The sequence below is a fragment of the Oncorhynchus mykiss genome, chromosome 16 (genome assembly GCF_013265735.2).
Source record: "Oncorhynchus mykiss isolate Arlee chromosome 16, USDA_OmykA_1.1, whole genome shotgun sequence".
In the NCBI taxonomy this organism is placed as follows: Eukaryota; Metazoa; Chordata; class Actinopteri; order Salmoniformes; family Salmonidae; genus Oncorhynchus; species Oncorhynchus mykiss.
In genome coordinates, this window is record NC_048580.1 from 41,209,025 (window position 1) to 41,226,972 (window position 17,948).

The 17,948-nt window shown below is 43.6% G+C and overlaps 1 protein-coding gene across 1 annotated transcript in view; it reads left to right on the top strand.

Moving 5' to 3' along the window:
• The window catches only part of LOC110491055 (RNA-binding motif, single-stranded-interacting protein 2), a 36,726-nt gene that overhangs the window by 14,004 nt on the left and 4,774 nt on the right, over positions 1 to 17,948 (top strand). Inside the window, exons 5-12 of the mRNA XM_036946902.1 lie at positions 11,085 to 11,242; positions 14,883 to 14,962; positions 15,462 to 15,571; positions 15,990 to 16,036; positions 16,406 to 16,499; positions 16,899 to 16,955; positions 17,223 to 17,333; positions 17,782 to 17,862. Coding sequence (XP_036802797.1) covers positions 11,085 to 11,242; positions 14,883 to 14,962; positions 15,462 to 15,571; positions 15,990 to 16,036; positions 16,406 to 16,499; positions 16,899 to 16,955; positions 17,223 to 17,333; positions 17,782 to 17,862 — 738 coding nt within the window. The remainder of the gene's footprint in view (positions 1 to 11,084; positions 11,243 to 14,882; positions 14,963 to 15,461; positions 15,572 to 15,989; positions 16,037 to 16,405; positions 16,500 to 16,898; positions 16,956 to 17,222; positions 17,334 to 17,781; positions 17,863 to 17,948) is intronic.

The following is a 17,948-nucleotide window of genomic DNA, read 5'->3' on the forward strand; positions in this document are numbered from 1 at the left end:
TGTAGTGTTAGAGGCGTCACTACAGACCCTGGTTTGATTCTGGGCTGTATCACAACCGGCCATGATCGGGAGTCCCCTAGAGTAGGGCACAATTGGCCCAGCATCGTCCGGGTTAGGGCTGGGGTAGGCTGTCATTGTAAATAAGAATTTGTTCTTAACTGACTTGCCTAGTTAAAGAAAAGTTGAAGAAAAATAAATCTATGTTAGCAAAAACGTTCTGAGAACCTTTTTAGCATATTTTGGTGTTAACGTTAGGAGAACATTCCCTTAATGTCGAGAATAACTTATCTACCATGTGGTTATAATGTTCTCAGAATATACAACATTAATGTTCTAGACACGTTGAATGGGACATTGGTGCAACATTCATGTGTCCAGTTGTCTGAGGGTTCGAAAAAATATTCGATATTCGATTGTATGATTGAAAGAGATGAGAGGAGTGGCTAATAAGTGGCTAATAAGTGGCTAATAAGTCTGGCTGTACATCTGACTGGCTTACTTACTGCAAATTGAGAAATGATGTGACTTAACTCAACAAAAAGAAGAAGAAACTGTATTATGAAGCCAAGAATGATGGAACAAAAACATTTGAGTACTTTAAATGAAATTAGGTGCAGAAAGACAAATTCAACTCTTTTATCGAAGGTTAAGTGCAGCTGGCCCAGAACAGAGCAGCACGTCTTGCTCTTCATTGTAATCAGAGGGCTAATATAAATACTATGCATACCAGTCTCTCTTGGCCTAGAGTTAAGGAAAGACTGACTGCATAATTTCTTATTTTTTATAAAGAAACATTAATGGGTTGAAAATTCCACATTGTTTTCATAGTCAACTTACACTCAGCACTGACAAAAAGCTCAAAGTATTATCTAGAGCCATGAGTACATGGAACTCCCTTCCATCTCATATTGCTCAAATAAACAGCAAACCTGGTTTCAAAAAACAGATAAAGCAACACCTCACGGCACAACACCTCGCCCCGATTTGACCTAGATATTTTGTGTGTGATATGTAGGTTATGAATGTCATTTTTAAATGTACGTAGTTCTGATCTTGAGCTGATCTTGTCTATTAATGCTCTCTTTATTATGTCATGTTTCACAACAGCTAGTTGGGATTTTCCAACAGCTAATGGGGATCCTAATAAAATATCAATACCAAGCCCATCAAGGCCCTGATTGGTGAACCACTGATCCATTCATAGCTCTTTCCGTCTGTTGGCAAGTTTAGGGACACACACACACACACACACACACACACACACACACACACACACACACACACACACACACACACACACACACACACACACACACACACACACACACACACACACACACACACACACACACACACACACACACACGCACAGTGCTTTCAACACACAGTGTTTTCAACGTACATATTTGTCAGACTTCGACATACATGATTACATGTTCATGTATACAGTAACTAAAGGTGTAAGCAGTAGGGTGAATGTACTTTGAAGTATTTATTTATTAATTTCACCTTTATTTAACCAGGTAGGCCAGTTGAGAACACCTTTATTTAACCAGGTAGGCCAGTTGAGAACACCTTTATTTAACCAGGTAGGCCAGTTGAGAACACCTTTATTTAACCAGGTAGGCCAGTTGAGAACACCTTTATTTAACCAGGTAGGCCAGTTGAGAACACCTTTATTTAACCAGGTAGGCCAGTTGAGAACACCTTTATTTAACCAGGTAGGCCAGTTGAGAACACCTTTATTTAACCAGGTAGGCCAGTTGAGAACACCTTTATTTAACCAGGTAGGCCAGTTGAGAACACCTTTATTTAACCAGGTAGGCCAGTTGAGAACACCTTTATTTAACCAGGTAGGCCAGTTGAGAACACCTTTATTTAACCAGGTAGGCCAGTTGAGAACACCTTTATTTAACCAGGTAGGCCAGTTGAGAACACCTTTATTTAACCAGGTAGGCCAGTTGAGAACAAGTTCTCATTTAGAACTGCGACCTGGCCAAGATAAAGCAAAGTAGTGCAACACAAACAACACAGAGTTACACATGGAATAAACAAACATACAGTCAATAATGCAATAGAGAAAAAGTATATATACAGTGAGTGCAAATGAGGTAAGATAAGGGAGGTAGGCAATAAATAGGCCTTAGTGGCGAAATAATTACAATTTAGCAATTAAACACTGGAGTGATAGATGTGCAAAATATGAATGTGCAAGTAGAGATACTGGGGTGCAAAGGAGCAAAAAAGAAATAATAAATAACAGTATGGGGATGAGGTAGTTGGATGGGCTATTTGCAGATGGGCTATGTACAGGTGCAGTGATCTGTGAGCTGCTCTGACAGCTGGTGCTTAAAAGTTAGTGAAGGAGATATGGAAAGCTCTGTTAAAAGTACATTCAAGAAAAACTTGTATTGATCATGGTGATTCAGGAGTACAATTAAAACAGGTTAATATGCCCCACCAACATCAGACAACTATACTGAAAACCCTTAAATTGTTGAAATAAGTCAATCAAGTCACCGATGAGGACTGTCAGATTAAGTGGTACCTGCCATGGACATGGTCGTGTAGTAGGAAGATCGGCATACCATGAACCAGGAGGTTGTGAGTGCAAATCCCAGGTGAGGTTATGATGAATAATAATTACTGTATAAATTAACGTGCACAATATAATCATGTGTGTCACATATGTAAGTTAAAAAAATTGTACACTGAGTGAACAAACAATTAGGAACACCTGCTTTTTCCATAACATAGACTAACCAGGTGATGTCACCAGTTGAATCCACTTCAATCAGTGTAGATGAAGGGGAGGAGACATGTTAAAGAAAGATTTTTAAGCCTTAAGACAATTGAGACATGGATTGTGTGGGTGCCATTCAGAGGGTGAATGGGCAAGACAAAATATTTAAGTGCCTTTGAACGTGTCAAGAAGGCAAAGCTGCCGAGTTTTTCTCGCACAACAGTTTCCCGTGTGTATCAAGAATGGTCCACCACCCGAATGACATGCAGCCAACATGACACAACCGTGGGAAGCATTGGATTCAACATGGGCCAGCATCCCTGGGGAACGCTTTCCACACCTTGTAGAGTCCTCGCCCCGAAGAATTGAGGCTGTTCTGTGGGAAAAAAAGTAGGGGGTGCAACTCTATATTAGGAAGGTGTTCCTAATGTTTTGTACACTCAGTGTATAATAAAAGCACCGTGTGTGTGAGTATCCCTAACCTTTTCAACCGACTCAGAGGGGAACGGATCAGTGGTTCACCAATCAGGACCTTGATTGGCCCTGTAATTTTTCTTGGGACACAAACGTTCTCGCAACGTTCCCATGAAACGTGTCTAGAACACGAATATCTTAAGTTCTGAGACCATGGGAAACAGCTTCTGGGTATGTTCTATGTTACATTAAGGAAATGGTCTCTTGGAAACATTCCTTGCACATCACAGGAACATTCCTATGAAAACATCAGTTAATGACCTTTTGAGACGGTCGTACCCCCATCACAACCAATAATATAAGCTTGTTTACACAATTGTTTGTAAACAATGCAATTGTAAACCAAGCCTCAAAACATGATTAAAACAATATTTTGGATATCATGGATGGTCAGTCCTTGCATCCATACCTCTATGAATTTGAGAGGGGTTATATTTCTCCAGCCCCATCCCTCAGCTGTTTACCAAACTGCTTTGTTATTGTTTGAACTGCAGATTGCCTCGAAGGGAACGTTGTCTAAAATAGTTGGGTTCTCAGTGGTGTTGGGTGTGTGTGTCTGTGATGGTTGGAATAGTGTGTGTGTGTGCTTGCAAAGTGTTGATTTGGTGTTGGTTGTTGTTGATGAGAGGTGTGTGTGTGTGTGTGTGTGTTCCTCGGGGAGAGACAAATCACCTTCACTGCAGGTCGCAGTGATTACACTATGCATAATTCATGAGCTTGAGATGAATATCAAATGCATTTTACAGCTTTTTAATCACATCTGCACACTAATGAATATGCAAAACAGTTATGGTTGAAATTCAGATACGCTATCATACAAGTATCTTACTTTGCTGTTAATTCAATTCAATTTGTTTGGGCAGGCAGGTAGTTTACTGAGTAGAAGTGGAAGATCTATCGAATGAATCAAAAGCATATGACATCATCCAAGCATTCCTACTTGGGAAGGACTACTTTGAGCTTCAGATCGTATTTGTCACAGCTGCATAATTTTACTGATGCCTGCATATGAATTCAAGGTCAGGATTATGCATGTGACTGACATATTTGGTCATGCCCTGGTCAGAGCCCCATTGGGAATATGATGGTGCGTGGAACCATAGGAATGAATCAGAATGATTTCCAAAAGTCTCTGTCCAAATCTGCCCTCACACAGTGTATAATTCTCCACAAAGATCACCCAATTATCGTAGAGACTCAGAGCCCATTGAATTGCAACTATTCTGTGATATCACATTACTTCACTGACGCATGAACCCGCAGTGCTGTTAACACAGCTAGTCTCACACAATGGGCCTGTCTTCTTCTCTCTCAGTGACTGGCTGTCTAATAAAGTGTTGAAGGGGGGGGGGGGGGACTTGAGAGAGACGGACTTGAGAGACAGAGAGAGCGAGTGAGGGAGTGAGGCAGAGAGAGAGAGGGAGTGAGACAGAGAGAAAGGAAGGCAAAGAGAGGTGTAGAGAGAGAAGTCCAGCCAGACTCCCAGCTAACAACAAACGTTCCCACAACTTGAGAGAACGTGTCCTTAAGAGTCTCATTAGGTCATTAACTAGCATTTTCATAGGAATGTTCCTGTGATGAGCAACTGTAATATCCTATGAATCTCCGAGTCATGGCTGAACAAGGACAAGGAAAATATAAATCGAACACGGATTACAAAGGGAAATCCAGCTGCAAGCTGCCCAGTGACACAAGCCTACCAGATGAACTAAATTCCTTCTATGCTTGCTTCGAGGCTAGCAACACTGAACCATGCATGAGAACACCAGCTGTTCCGGACTACTGTGTGATCACACTCTCCGTAGCCAATTTATCTTTTAATTGTTTTAATTTCATCTTTATTTAACTAGGCAAGTCCGTTAAGAACAAATTCTTATTTACAATGACAGCCTACCAAAAGGCAAAAGGCCTCTTGCAGGGACGGGGCTAGGGTAAAAAATATATGTATAGGACAAAACACACATCACGACAAGAGAGACACCGCAATACTACATAAAGAGAGACCTAAGACAACATCATAACATGGCAGCAACACAGCATGGTAGCAACACAACATGGCCGCAGCACAACATGGTAGCAGTACAAAACATGGTACAAACATTATTGGGCACAGACAACAGCACAAAGGCAAGAAGTTAGAGATAACAATACATCTCGCAAAGCAGCCACAATTGTCATTAAGAGTGTCCATGATTGAGTCTTTGAATGAAGATATGGAGATAAAACTGTCCAGTTTGAGTGTTTTTTGCAGCTCGTTCCAGTCGCTAGCTGCAGCAAACTGAAAAGAGGAGCGACCCAGGGATGTGTGTGCTTTGGGGGACCTTTAACAGAATGTGACTGGCAGAACGGGTGTTGTATGTGGAGGATGAGGGCTGCAGTAGGTATCTCAGATAGGGGGGAGTGAAGCATAAGAGGATTTTATAAATAAGCATTAACCAGTGGGTCTTGCAACAGGTATACAGAGACCAGTTTACAGAGAAGTATAGAGTGCAGTGATGTGTCCTATAAGGAGCATTGGTGGCAAATCGAATGGCCGAATGGTAAAGAACATCTAGCTACTGAAGAGCACCTTTACTTGCCGATCTATAAATTACATCTCCGTAATCTAGCATGGGTAGGATGGTCATCTGAATCAGGGTAGTTTGTCAGCTGGGTGAAAAAGGAGTGATTACGATAGAGGAAACCAAGTCTAGATTTAACCTTATCCTGCAGCTTTGATGTGTGCTTAGAGAAGGACAGTGTACCGTCTAGCCATACTCCCAGGTACTTGTATGAGGTGACTACCTCAAGCTCTAAACCCTCAGAGATAGGAATCACACCGGTGGGGAGAGGGCTTTCTTCTTACCAAACCACATGACCTTTGTTTTAGAGGTGTTCAGAACAGGGTTAAAGGCAGAGAAAGCTTGTTGGACACTAAGAAAGCTTTGTTGTAGAGCGTTTAACACAAAATCCGGGGAGGGGCCAGCTGAGTATAAGACTGTTTCATCTGCATATACATGGATGAGAGAGATTCCTACTGCCTGAGCTATGTTGTTGATGTAAATTGAGAAGAGCGTGGGGCCTATGTTCGAGCCTTGGGGTACTCCCTTGGTGACAGGCAGTGGCTGAGACAGCAGATGTTCTGACTTTATATACTGCACTATTTGAGAGAGGTAGTTCGCAAACCAGGCCAAAGACCCCTCAGAGACACCAATACTCCTTACCCGGCCCACAAGAATGGAACGGTCTACTGTATCAAAAGCTTTTGCCAAGTCAATAAAAATAGCAGCACAACATTGCTTAGAATCAAGGGCAATTGTGACGTCATTTAGACCCTTTAAGTTCGCAGTGACACATCTATAACCTGAGCGGAAACCAGATTGCATACCAGAGAGAATACTATAGACATCAAGAAAGTGAGTCAGTTGATTATTTACTAGTTTTTCAACACAGTTAAGATCAGCTTGATCTCCCTCTCTAAATAAAGGACACACGTGGCTGCCTTCCAAGCAAAGGGACCTCCCCAGAGAGGAGAGACAGGTTAAAAAGGTCAGAGATAGGCTTGGCGATGATAGAGGCTGCAACCTTAAAAAACAAAGTGTCTAAACCAATTGAGCCAGATGTTTTTGGGGGGTCAAGTTTAAGGCGCTCCTTTACTGTCTCAGACTCAATGACTTCCTGCAGGGAGAAACTTTGTAGAGAATCGGGGCTAATCGCATTAGAAGGGGTGGAAGATGAGGAAATGTTGGACGGGCAATGAGGCATGGTTGAGTCAAACAGGAATCCTGACTTAATGAAGTTGTGATTAAAGAGCTCCTTGTCAGTAACAACCACATCATCAACATTAAAGGACATGGGCAGCTGTGAGGAGGAGGGTTTATTCTCCAGGTCTTTAACCGTTTTCCAGAACTTCTTGGGGTTAGACCCACAGAGAGAGAACTGCTCCTTAAAGTAACTAACTAAGGCCTTCCAGATAGTCTGAGTGCACGTATTTCTCATTTTCCTGAACGACAGCCAGTCAGCCTGAGTATGTGTGTGCCGAGCCTTTCTCCAAATGGAATTCTTGAGGTGGAGTATCTCTGTCAGATCACGGTCGAACCAGGGGCTGAACCAAATTTAATTCAAATTTTCTTTATGGGGCGTGTTTGTCAACAATACCACTGAAAATGTCAAAAAAGAAGGTCTAAGCGTGTTTGACAGAGGGGATCAAGCTGATTCTATACCATTTTACAGAGGCCAGGTCATGAAGGAAGGCTTGCTCATTAAAGTTTTTTCGCAAGCGTGTATGACAAATCAGGAGAGGTCGTTTCAGTGAGCAGCCATTACGAACACAGGCTGTAAAACAGTGATCACTAAAGTCATTACAGAAAACACCAGACTGATACCTATCAGGACTATTTGTGAGGATAACATCAAGGAGAGTCATACCTTGTGGGATTGGTAATAATCTGAGAAAGATTTAGGGAGTCCTATTGTTTTAGGGCTTGGTCAGGTGGTTTAAGGAGGTTCCAGTTTAGGACAAATTCAGACATAGTAGAGCACTAGGGAAGGTAGAGCACAGGCCGGTGTTGATGGTGGACAATGACACCCAGCAACAGTCAACAAGAAGCTATTTGAAAGTGTAATGCTTAAAACCAGCAGATCAAGTCGTTTGGGGACAGACTTGGTGGAGACAACCGAGCACTGAAGGTGTTCCTTGGTAAAGATTGCTACTCCACCACCTTTGGAAGATCTGTCTTGCCAAAAAGGTTATAACCAGAAAGGTTAACATCAGTGTTCAAAACACACTTTCTTAACCACGTCTCAGTAATGACCAACACATCTGGATTGGAGCTGTGAACCCACACCTTCAATTAATACATTTTAGGTAATACGTTTCTAGTGTTAACATGCAGAAAACCCAGACTTTTACGAGAGCAGAAATCTGTGGAACAGATATCAGAGCACAAGTCAGATTGGGGATAGCAACAGTAGATGGCCCAGGGTGTGCATGCACATTTCCAGATATCATCAGCAGTAATAAAATCAGGGCACGGCAGAGGGGCGAGCTCTGCAGTGTTAATTTTTGATGACATTTGAATGTGCATCAGATGGCAACAAGATTATATTGTACAGCAATGTCATCAGATAACATGAATACAAAGCCGGCGAGAGGTGGTTAGAATAGGATGGGAGGCCGAGAGTCTGTCGAACCAATAGAGAGTCAGAGTCCCTAGTGTGGGAACAAACATAGTCTGTCCCACAGTTGGGTAAACAAGCACGTTCATAGTCAACAAAGCACGCAGGAGTCATGAGGCAAATAGCATAGAGCACAAGAAATAGATATAACGACTATAACGGCCATTGTAAGTTCAAAGAGTCACTCGCCCCAACAAGACAACTTGAGAGAGTAGCTCTCTGAGTCCAGTAGGCTACAAAAGTCTGAGATAAAATCAGTAAATAGTAGTCCTATACTAGTTAATTTAAGTGCTTCTGATGAAGCTCACATAATAAGCTTCACAAGTTAATTAGCCTACCTAAAATTCGGATCAGTCCAAAGTCTGCAGTGTGTGTGTGTGTGTGTGTGTGTAAGTGTGTGTGTGTGCTGGAGGCCAGTGAAAGCTCGGGAGAGGAAGACCTTTAAACAACATTCACAAGGCCGCAAGGCCAGATGGATTATCAGGAAGCGTAGTCAGAGCATACGCTGACCAGCTGGCAAGTGTCTACACTGACATTTTAAACCTCTCCCTGACCCAGTCTGTAACGTTTCAGGCAGACCACCATAGTCCCTGTGCCAAAGAACGCCCAGGTAACCTCTCTAAATGATTATCGCCCCGTAGCACTCACATCTGTAGCCATAAAATGCTTTTAAAGGCTGGTCATGGCTCACATCAACACCATCCTCCAGGACACCTTGGACCCACTACAATTCACATACCGCCCCAACAGATCCACAAATGATGCAATCCCTATTGCACTCCACACTGCCCTTTCCGGCCTGGAATGCTGTTCATTGACTACAGCTCAGCGTTCAACACCATAGTGCCCTCCAATATCATCACTAAGCTAAGGACCCTGGGACGGAACACCTACCTCTGCAACTGGATCCTGGAATTCCTGACGGGCTGCCCCAGGTGGTGAGTTTAGGCAACAACACATTCGCTATGCTGACCCTCAACATGGGGGCCTCTCAGGGGTGCGTGCTTAGTCCCCTCCTGTTCACCAATGACTGTGTGGGCTCGCACGACTCCAACACCATCATTAAGTTTCCAGATGACACGACGGTGGTAAGCCCGATCACTGACGATGATGAGACAGCCTAAAGGGAGTAGGTCAGAGACCTGGCAGTGTGGTGCCAGGACAACAACCTCTACCTCAATGTCAGCAAGACAAATGAGCTGATCATGGACTACAGGAAATGGAAGGCAGAGTATGTCCCCATTCACATCGACAGAGCTGTAGTGGAGTGGGTTGAGAGCTTCCAGTTCCTCGGTGTCCACATCACTAAGGACCTATCATGGTCCAAACACACCAACACAGTCGTGAAGAGGACACAACAACACCTCTTCCCCCCCAGGAAGCTGAAAAGATTTTGCATGGGCCCTCAGATCCTCAAAAAGTTCTACAGCTGCACCATTGAGAGCTTCTTGACTTGCTGCATCACCGCTTGGTATGGCAACTGCTTGGCATCCGACCATAAGGCGCTACAGAGGGTAATGAGTACAGCCCAGTACATCCCTGGGGCCGAGCTACCTGCCATCCAGGACCTCTATACCAGGCGGTGTCAGAAGAAGGCCCTAAAAAGTGTTAACCACTCCAGCCACCCTGGTCACAGACTGTCCTCTATGCTACCACACGGCAAGTGGTACCGGAGCGCCAAGTCTGGGACCAAAAGGCTCCTGAGCAGGTTCTACCATTAATCAAATGGCTACCCTGACTATTTGTATTGGCCCCCTGTTTATCTGCACTGGCCCTCTTGCACCGGCTCTATGCACACTCACTGGACTCTCCCCACACACTCAGACATACTACAATGACACTCCAACACACACATAGGCTACATACGCTCACACACACAAAACAAACACACACACATGCATATTGATGCCACACACACATAGACACACTTTCACACCTTTCACATACTGTATATATATATATCTGCTACTCTGTATATCATCTATCCTGATTGCCTAGTTACCCCTACCTACATGTACACATTACCTCAATTATCTCAAGTACCCCATACCCCTGTACATAGACTAGGTACCACTACTCCTTGTATATAGTCTTGTTATTTTTATTTTATTGTGTTACTATTTCCATTAAAAAATATATATATTTTTAACTCTGCATTGTTGGGAAAGGGCTCATTTCACGCTAAAGTCGACACCTGTTGTATTCGGCGCATGTGATAAATAACATTTGGTTGGTGTATGTTCTGTTTGACATTAAGATACTGTTTTCCTAACTCTAACACCAAACCATGCCCAAAAAAGATTCTCAGAAGGATTTTGCTAACATAGATACAAAATGTTCCCCTAACTTACGGAAAACTGGACACTCAAACATTAAGGGAATGTTACAGGTAACATTAAAATAACATTCTCCCTAGAATAGTTTTCCTCTACATCTCCAGTTCTTTCCACTCCACAGCCTCCTCAAAACGTTGTCAAGCTTAGAAAGGCAAGTGTGTATGTTGTTAAAGGCCCCTCTTTCTCTTCTCCCTGTCTGTGATCCAGCAACGGGAGCAGGACCCCACTAACCTGTGCTTCTCCAACCTGCCTGTGTCTATGGACGAGCAAATTTAACCTTGTATTTCTCCCTCCCTCCCTCCCTCCCTCCCTCCCTCCCTCCCTCCCTCCCTCCCTCCCTCCCTCCCTCCCTCCCTCCCTCCCTCCCTCCACAGCAACAGGAGCAGGACCCCACTAACCTGTACATCTCCAACCTGCCTGTGTCCATGGATGAGCAGGAGCTGGAGAATATACTGAAGCCCTTCAGTCAGGTCATCTCTACACGCATCCTCAGAGACGCCAACGGCACCAGCAGAGGAGTGGGCTTTGCCAGGTAACCAACTTTGACACCTCTGAAATAAAGTCTTAGGTCACAGCTACTTTAGGAAATGCAAAAAATAGATTCCTGCGTACTGTATCATGTAAACAGTGGGGCAAAAAAAGTATTTAGTCAGCCACCAATTGTGCAAGTTCTCCCACTTAAAAAGATGAGAGAGGCCTGTAATTTTCATCATAGGTACACTTCAACTATGACAGACAAAATGAGAAGAAAAAAATCCAGAAAATCACATTGTAGGATTTTTAATGAATTTATTTGCAAATTATGGTGGAAAATAATTATTTGGTCAATAACAAAAGTTTATCTCAATACTTTGTTATATAACCTTTGTTGGCAATGACAGAGGTCAAACGTTTTCTGTAAGTCTTCACAAGGTTTTCACACACTGTTGCTGGTATTTTGGCCCATTCCTCCATGTAGATCTCCTCTAGAGCAGTGATGTTTTGGGGCTGTTGCTGGGCAACACGGACTTTCAACTCCCTCCAAAGATTTTCTATGGGGTTGAGATCTGGAGACTGGCTAGGTCACTCCAGGACCTTGAAATGCTTCTTACGAAGCCTCTCCTTCGTTGCCCGGGCGGTGTGTTTGGGATCATTGTCATGCTGAAAGACCCAGCCACGTTTCATCTTCAATGCCCTTGCTGATGGAAGGAAGTTTTCACTCAAAATCTCACGATACATGGCCCCATTCATTCTTTCCTTTACACGGATCAGTCGTCCTGGTCCCTTTGCAGAAAAACAGCACCAAAGCATGATGTTTCCACCCCCATGCTTCACAGTAGGTACAGTGCCTTGCGAAAGTATTCGGCCCCCTTGAACTTTGCGACCTTTTGCCACATTTCAGGCTTCAAACATAAAGATATAAAACTGTATTTTTTTGTGAAGAATCAACAACAAGTGGGACACAATCATGAAGTGGAACGACATTTATTGGATATTTCAAACTTTTTTAACAAATCAAAAACTGAAAAATTGGGCGTGCAAAATTATTCAGCCCCCTTAAGTTAATACTTTGTAGCGCCACCTTTTGCTGCGATTACAGCTGTAAGTCGCTTGGGGTATGTCGCTATCAGTTTTGCACATCGAGAGACTGACATTTTTTCCCATTCCTCCTTGCAAAACAGCTCGAGCTCAGTGAGGTTGGATGGAGAGCGTTTGTGAACAGCAGTTTTCAGTTCTTTCCACAGATTCTCGATTGGATTCAGGTCTGGACTTTGACTTGGCCATTCTAACACCTGGATATGTTTATTTTTGAACCATTCCATTTTAGATTTTGCTTTATGTTTTGGATCATTGTCTTGTTGGAAGACAAATCTCCGTCCCAGTCTCAGGTCTTTTGCAGACTCCATCAGGTTTTCTTCCAGAATGGTCCTGTATTTGGCTCCATCCATCTTCCCATCAATTTTAACCATCTTCCCTGTCCCTGCTGAAGAAAAGCAGGCCCAAACCATGATGCTGCCACCACCATGTTTGACAGTGGAAATGGTGTGTTCAGGGTGATGAGCTGTGTTGCTTTTACGCCAAACATAACGTTTTGCATTGTTGCAATTGTTGCATCTGACCAGAGCACCTTCTTCCACATGTTCGGTGTGTCTCCCAGGTGGCTTGTGGCAAACTTTAAACGACACTTTTTATGGATATCTTTAAGAAATGGCTTTCTTCTTGCCACTCTTCCATAAAGGCCAGATTTGTGCAATATACGACTGATTGTTGTCCTATGGACAGAGTCTCCCACCTCAGCTGTAGATCTCTGCAGTTCATCCAGAGTGATCATGGGCCTCTTGGCTGCATCTCTGATCAGTCTTCTCCTTGTATGAGCTGAAAGTTTAGAGGGACGGCCAGGTCTTGGTAGATTTGTAGTGGTCTGATACTCCTTCCATTTCAATATTATTGCGTGCACAGTGCTCCTTGGGATGTTTAAAGCTTGGGAAATCTTTTTGTATCCAAATCCGGCTTTAAACTTCTTCACAACAGTATCTCGGACCTGCCTGGTGTGTTCCTTGTTCTTCATGATGCTCTCTGCGCTTTTAACGGACCTCTGAGACCATCACAGTGCAGGTGCATTTATACGGAGACTTGATTACACACAGGTGGATTGTATTTATCATCATTAGTCATTTAGGTCAACATTGGATCATTCAGAGATCCTCACTGAACTTCTGGAGAGAGTTTGCTGCACTGAAAGTAAAGGGGCTGAATAATTTTGCACGCCCAATTTTTCAGTTTTTGATTTGTTAAAAAAGTTTGAAATATCCAATAAATGTCGTTCCACTTCATGATTGTGTCCCACTTGTTGTTGATTCTTCACAAAAAAATACAGTTTTATATCTTTATGTTTGAAGCCTGAAATGTGGCAAAAGGTCGCAAAGTTCAAGGGGGCCGAATACTTTCGCAAGGCACTGTATGGTGTTCTTTGGATGCAACTCAGCATTCTTTGTCCTCCAAACACGACGAGTTGAGTTTTTACCAAAAAGTTATATTTTGGTTTCATCTGACCATATGACATTCTCCCAATCTTCTTCTGGATCATCCAAATGCTCTCTAGCAAACTTCAGACGGTCCTGGACATGTACTGGCTTCAGCAGGGGGACACGTCTGGCACTGCAGGATTTGAGTCCCTGGCGGCGTAGTGTGTTACTGATGGTAGCATTTGTTACTTTGGTCCAGCTCTCTGCAGGTCATTCACTAGGTCCCCCCGTGTGGTTCTGGGATTTTTGCTCACCGTTCTTGTGATAATTTTGACCCCACGGGGTGAGATCTTGCGTGGAGCCCCAGATCGAGGGAGATTATCAGTGGTCTTGTATGTCTTCCATTTCCTAATAATTGCTCCCACAGTTGATTTCTTCAAACCAAGCTGCTTACCTATTGCAGAGTCAGTCTTCCCAGCCTGGTGCAGGTCTACAATTTTGTTTCTGGTGTCCTTTGACAGCTCTTTGGTCTTGGCCATAGTGGAGTTTGGAGTGTGACTGTTTGAGGTTGTGGACAGGTGTCTTTTATACTGATAACAAGTTCAAACAGGTGCCATTAATACAAGTAACGAGTGGAGGACAGAGGAGCCTCTTAAAGAAGAAGTTACAGGTCTGTGAGAGCCAGAAATATTGCTTGTTTGTAGGTGACCAAATACTTATTTTCCACCATAATTTGCAAATAAATTCATTAAAAATCCTACAATGTGATTTTCTGGATTTTTTTTCTCATTTTGTTTGTCATAGTTGAAGTGTACCTATGATGAAAATTACAGGCCTCTCTCATCTTTTTAAGTGGGTGAACTTGCACAATTGGTGGCTGACTAAATACCTTTTTTGCCCCACTGTATCTCCACACTTAAACATTTATTGACAAATGCAATGTTATGATCATATATATCTTGGCTTTGTCAAGGCATGGCTAGCTTGCCAGGGTCATATTCAGTTGCCAAATGTTGTCGAACATTGCAGATAGAAATGCCATGAATAGTGGTGATGTGATTCTGTATGTTAGAGAGGCATGTTTGTTCTACATAGCCTATTTCTCTCTGAGCGTTCCAAAACATTGTGTCCTGCTTGACGTGCCCCTGGTAAACTCACCTGTCTGCTGAGCCCTCTGCTGGTTACTGGGGATCGTACAGCATCCTGTAAATCAAGTTTTATTTGCAGGATGGAGTCAACAGAGAAATGTGAGACTATCATTCAACATTTCAATGGCAAATATATCAAGACTCCACCTGGAGTACCCGGTGAGTCATCTTTATCTCATCATGTTTTCAATTTCTTTTAAGAACAAAGTTTATTCTGTATGATGCCTTGGCTGAAAGGGTCAGGAGCAACAGAAAGGCTAGATCTTCCACAGTATCTTGGTTCACTGTCATATTTTATTTAAGCAATAAGGCCCGGTGGTATATGGCCAATATACCACGGCTAAGGGCTGTTCTTAAGCGCGACACAATGCCGAGTGCCTGGACACAGCCCTTAGCCGTGGTATATTGCCCATATATCACAAACTCCAGAGGTGCCTTACTGCTATTATAAATTGTTTACCATCGTAATTAGAGCAGTAAAAATAACTGTTTTGTCATACCTGTGGTATACGGTCTGATATACCACAGCTGCCAGCCAATCAGCGTTCAGGGCTCGAACCACCCAGTTTATAATGTATAATATACAGTATAAACACACAGATTATACCCCTTCAGTGCTCCACAGTCACTCAACCCTCTTCTTCTCCTCTCCTCCCAGTGCCCTTGGAACCCCTGTTGTGTAAGTTTGCAGACGGAGGACAGAAGAAGAGACAGAGCCAGGGAAAGTACCTGCAGAATGGCCGTCCCTGGACAACAGATGGGGAAACGGTGAGTTCTCATTCAGACAGTCAACAGTCTGCCATCTTCCCTGTAGTCTTTCTTGTTGCCATTTCACCAAGGCTGTTCAGGTACTTTCAACTATTTTTAAGTACAGTGACATTAAAGTAACTGTGTTGCTTCACCTTCTACAAGGAAATAGCAAGCATTTTTTAAATGGTCGGTTTGAGATACAAGTTTGAAGTGTTTTCTCTCCAATTTATGCTTTGGCCACAAAGTATAGGATGAGTCAACAACATCATTTGGGTATGAGGTAACAGAACATTAACTTTTAAAAGTGAGACAGTTACTTTAAAGCTCAAGTGGGATTTTTTGTCTCAATTTCTTTCTGGTTAGATATTTCTCATTCAAACGCATGTATTACTGTATGTGTGCTTACTGCATTGTATCTGAATGTGTTTGACCACAGGGAGGAATGACACTGACCTATGACCCCACCACAGCCTTACAGAACGGGTGAGTGAATACTCCACCAACGCCTCCACCACACCAACAGCAGTCATTGCATTTTGGTACACCGTTCCGACGGAACGCTGCGCTTTGCCTTGCAGCGTTGCGGAGACAGTGGCGGTGCGCGCCGTGTGGTGCGTCAAACTGTAGGCGTAGGCGGCTTGACAGAAATGGTAGCAGAAGGCGAATGTCGAACTTTTGTCGCGCACACAGCCAGATGATGCCGCGTACCATTTTGCGCCGCGACGCTGTCGGTTTGATCAAAGGTGTTAAAACCTCAATGAGATGATCCTGGACGTATGTACAGCAGGGACGACCGTGTGTGTTGGACACTGATGGGTTTCTTCTTCTTCTTCTCTCTCTGTGTGTCTGCAGGTTCTACTCCTCTCCCTACAGTATGGCCCCTAACAGAATGATCGCTCAGACATCCCTCGTCCCCTACATGCACTCTCCTGTTAATACCTACCAGGTCCGTCTGTTGTATTTCTGTGGATATAATACTGTGTACAGAGGATTTATTTATTGTTATAAACTGGGCGGGTTCGAGCCCTGAATGCTGATTGGCTGACCGCCGTGGTATATCAGACTGTATGCCACAGGTATGACAAAATGCTTGTTTTTACTGCTCTAATTACATTGGTAACCAGTTTCTAACAGCAATAAGGCCCTTCGGGGGTTTGTGGTGCATGGCCAATAATGCCACGGCCAATGGCTGTGTCCAGGCACTCCGCGTTGCGCCTAAGAACAGCCCTTAGCCGTGGTATATTGGCCATATACCACAGCCCTTCGGCCCTTATTGCTTAATTCTGAACATTTGCAGAGAGCACACATCTTATGTTGTGTGTCTGTCTTTTTTTCTCCGCTGCAGATCCACAGCCCACAGTCCTGGATGCATCATCATCAGTCGTACCTCATGCAGCCCTCAGTGAGTTTTACCCACTGCTATTGTGGGTCTGTTACTGCCTATTAGTGAATCAGTGTGATCTTCCTGTCTCTCACTTTCTGTGTCTGAGAGAAACACCTGTTAAACATAAACATACCGACACTGTGTGATGTTTGCACTCAATGTTTGAGCTGCGTGACAAACAATTGTGTGTGTATGTGCATACATGCATACGTGCATTTTTGTTTGTCTATGTGAATGTTAACTCTGTGTGTGTGTGTGTGTGTGTGTGTGTGTGTGTGTCCATAGGGCCAAGTCCTGACGCCAGGCATGGACCATACCATGTCCATCCAGCCAACCCCTATGATGGGGCCTCTCACACAGCAGCTCAGCCACCTCTCTATGGGCAGCAGTGGCACGGTCAGTCCCAACGGAACACTACTGTCTAGACATACAGTAGATACTTTGGACAAAGACATTGTGTTGTCAGTGCCATCCATAATGCCACTTTCTATCCCTCAATGAAGACAGTTTTACTCAGAAAAGAGACAAATGTGAATACAATTCTAGAATGATTACCAGGGGCGCAACTTTGGTTTAAGAAGTGGGGGGGGGGGGGGGGGCATAATCCATTTTTTTCTCTCTCTATTTTTTTATCCAGTTGGATAAACACTCCAAACAGCCTACCCGGCCTATTGGAGGCGTCCACATGGTCCTAAAGCACAACGCTGCCTCATTTTGTATCACATTCCAATGATAAAACAAATGCAATTTCAGAATGTGGGTGGGGGGACATGTCCCCCCCGTCCCCAGTGAAAGTTGTGCCCCTGATGATTACGTTCTAACAGTTTCCTCCTCTCTATTTTAGTATATGCCTGCAAACACACCTATGCAAGGGACCTACATCCCCCAGTACACCCAAGTGCCTCAGACCACTGTTTCAGTCGAGGTAAGAAACGTCCTACTACAATTTACTTTACTGACTTTATTGTCCCTGTGGGGAAAATGTGTTGCATTTACACATTTCAAACTATA